Source organism: Aptenodytes forsteri, unplaced genomic scaffold (assembly GCF_000699145.1).
Source record: "Aptenodytes forsteri isolate BGI_AS27 unplaced genomic scaffold, ASM69914v1 Scaffold249, whole genome shotgun sequence".
NCBI classification, from domain to species: Eukaryota; Metazoa; Chordata; class Aves; order Sphenisciformes; family Spheniscidae; genus Aptenodytes; species Aptenodytes forsteri.
The window spans coordinates 250,791-252,145 of record NW_008796188.1 but is presented as its reverse complement, the minus strand read 5'-3'; the positions used below and the strand labels follow the sequence as shown (position 1 = coordinate 252,145).

The window sequence follows — 1,355 nt, the reverse complement described above, 5'->3', positions numbered from 1 at the left end:
CTGTATCAAACAGAAGCGTTTGGAGAAACTGTGAAGAGAGAGAGCAGCTTGTCGATACTGGTGGACTATGCTCTCAGAGTATGTTAATACTCAAGAGACCTGTTTGTGTTTTATGGATTTACAGAAGTTTTGAGGCTTGGCTTAGTAAAGGAAAAATAAGATTTTATTTGATAGTTTTTTTCTCTCCCTCTTTCTCTCTTGTAGTCTATGCAAGCAGCAAGATGTCCCACTGATGAACTGTCATTAACCAACTGTGCTGTGGTGAATGAGAAGGACTTCCAATCTGGGCAGTAAGTGTGCACTGTTGCTCTTTCAACTTTTAACTAAAAGGAATTGTTTGCAAAATTTGGATGGAGGTGGAATGGAATTTCAGATTTGGGAAGGTGAATATAGTAGGTTAATTAACAAAACTTCTGCGTCTTTACAGACCAAAACTTTACATATGCCTCCTTCTCAGAACTGGAGATACTGAAAAAATGGTAATTTTTTCTCTGAAGCATTTCTTGCTTGGAAACTGGATCTGCTTAACTAATTATAATCACTATTTTAATGAAGGACTTCAGGCCTTTTTTGATCTTTTTGTTTCATTTTGTTTTTGCTGTTGTTCCTGTTACATACTTAGAATATTTGAACTATTTCAAGTAGATTTTTATCATTTAATTGTGTTACTAGGGGCATCTGCTCACTTTCACATCGTGTTGGAGTGCTGAGCAGAGTCAGTAGAAACCTTCTCTTGTTCTAGGGGTTTTCATGCACAAGAACAAAAGGGGAAGACAACCAGAGTGTGGGCACAACAATTTGGGTTCTTTAATTACAGTTCTGTGGTGACTGATGGAAGCTGACTCTGGATTTTACTTTTGTGAGAAAGGAAGAAAACACATTAATTTTTCAGCCCAGCCCACAGACAGGCTTTGTATTAAAAGAAGCCAATTCAAATAATTAGTTTCCTTGCTTTGCTGCAGCTGTATGGTGGCTCTCTAAAAGATTTCAATATGTAGATTATAGACAGAAGTAAGTAATTTCAGCAGAAAGAGAGAGCATCGCATGCAGCAGAAGGCGGAAGAGCTTGGGTTTGAAAAATGGGAAAAAATGTTCAAAAAAGATATGAATGATACACTTAGGGCCTTAGCATAAAATACCAGTCCCAGATGAATTCTGCTAAGGATGGAGAACGAAGTATCTCTGAACTGTGGGGAACAAGGGAGCGGTGTGTTTTTAAGACTTGACTCTTTTTGTTCTGTCAGCCTGCTGTGCTGCTACCCTGGAGAGCTGTCCTGGCCCTTCAGTGATTAACTGAACTGTGGTTTCACAAGCTCACCTGTAGTATAAACTACCAAAACACAACACCCCACCGC

At 39.0% G+C, this 1,355-nt stretch overlaps 1 protein-coding gene across 3 annotated transcripts in view; it reads left to right on the top strand.

Moving 5' to 3' along the window:
- Positions 1 to 207: 207 nt before the first annotated feature.
- NSF (N-ethylmaleimide sensitive factor, vesicle fusing ATPase) overlaps positions 208 to 1,355 on the top strand; it is a 70,784-nt gene continuing 69,636 nt past the window's right edge. For all 3 annotated transcript variants that reach the window (XM_019474287.1, XM_009287853.2, XM_009287854.2), the window contains exon 1: positions 208 to 290. In XM_019474287.1, the coding sequence (XP_019329832.1) occupies positions 208 to 290 (83 nt within the window). The remainder of the gene's footprint in view (positions 291 to 1,355) is intronic.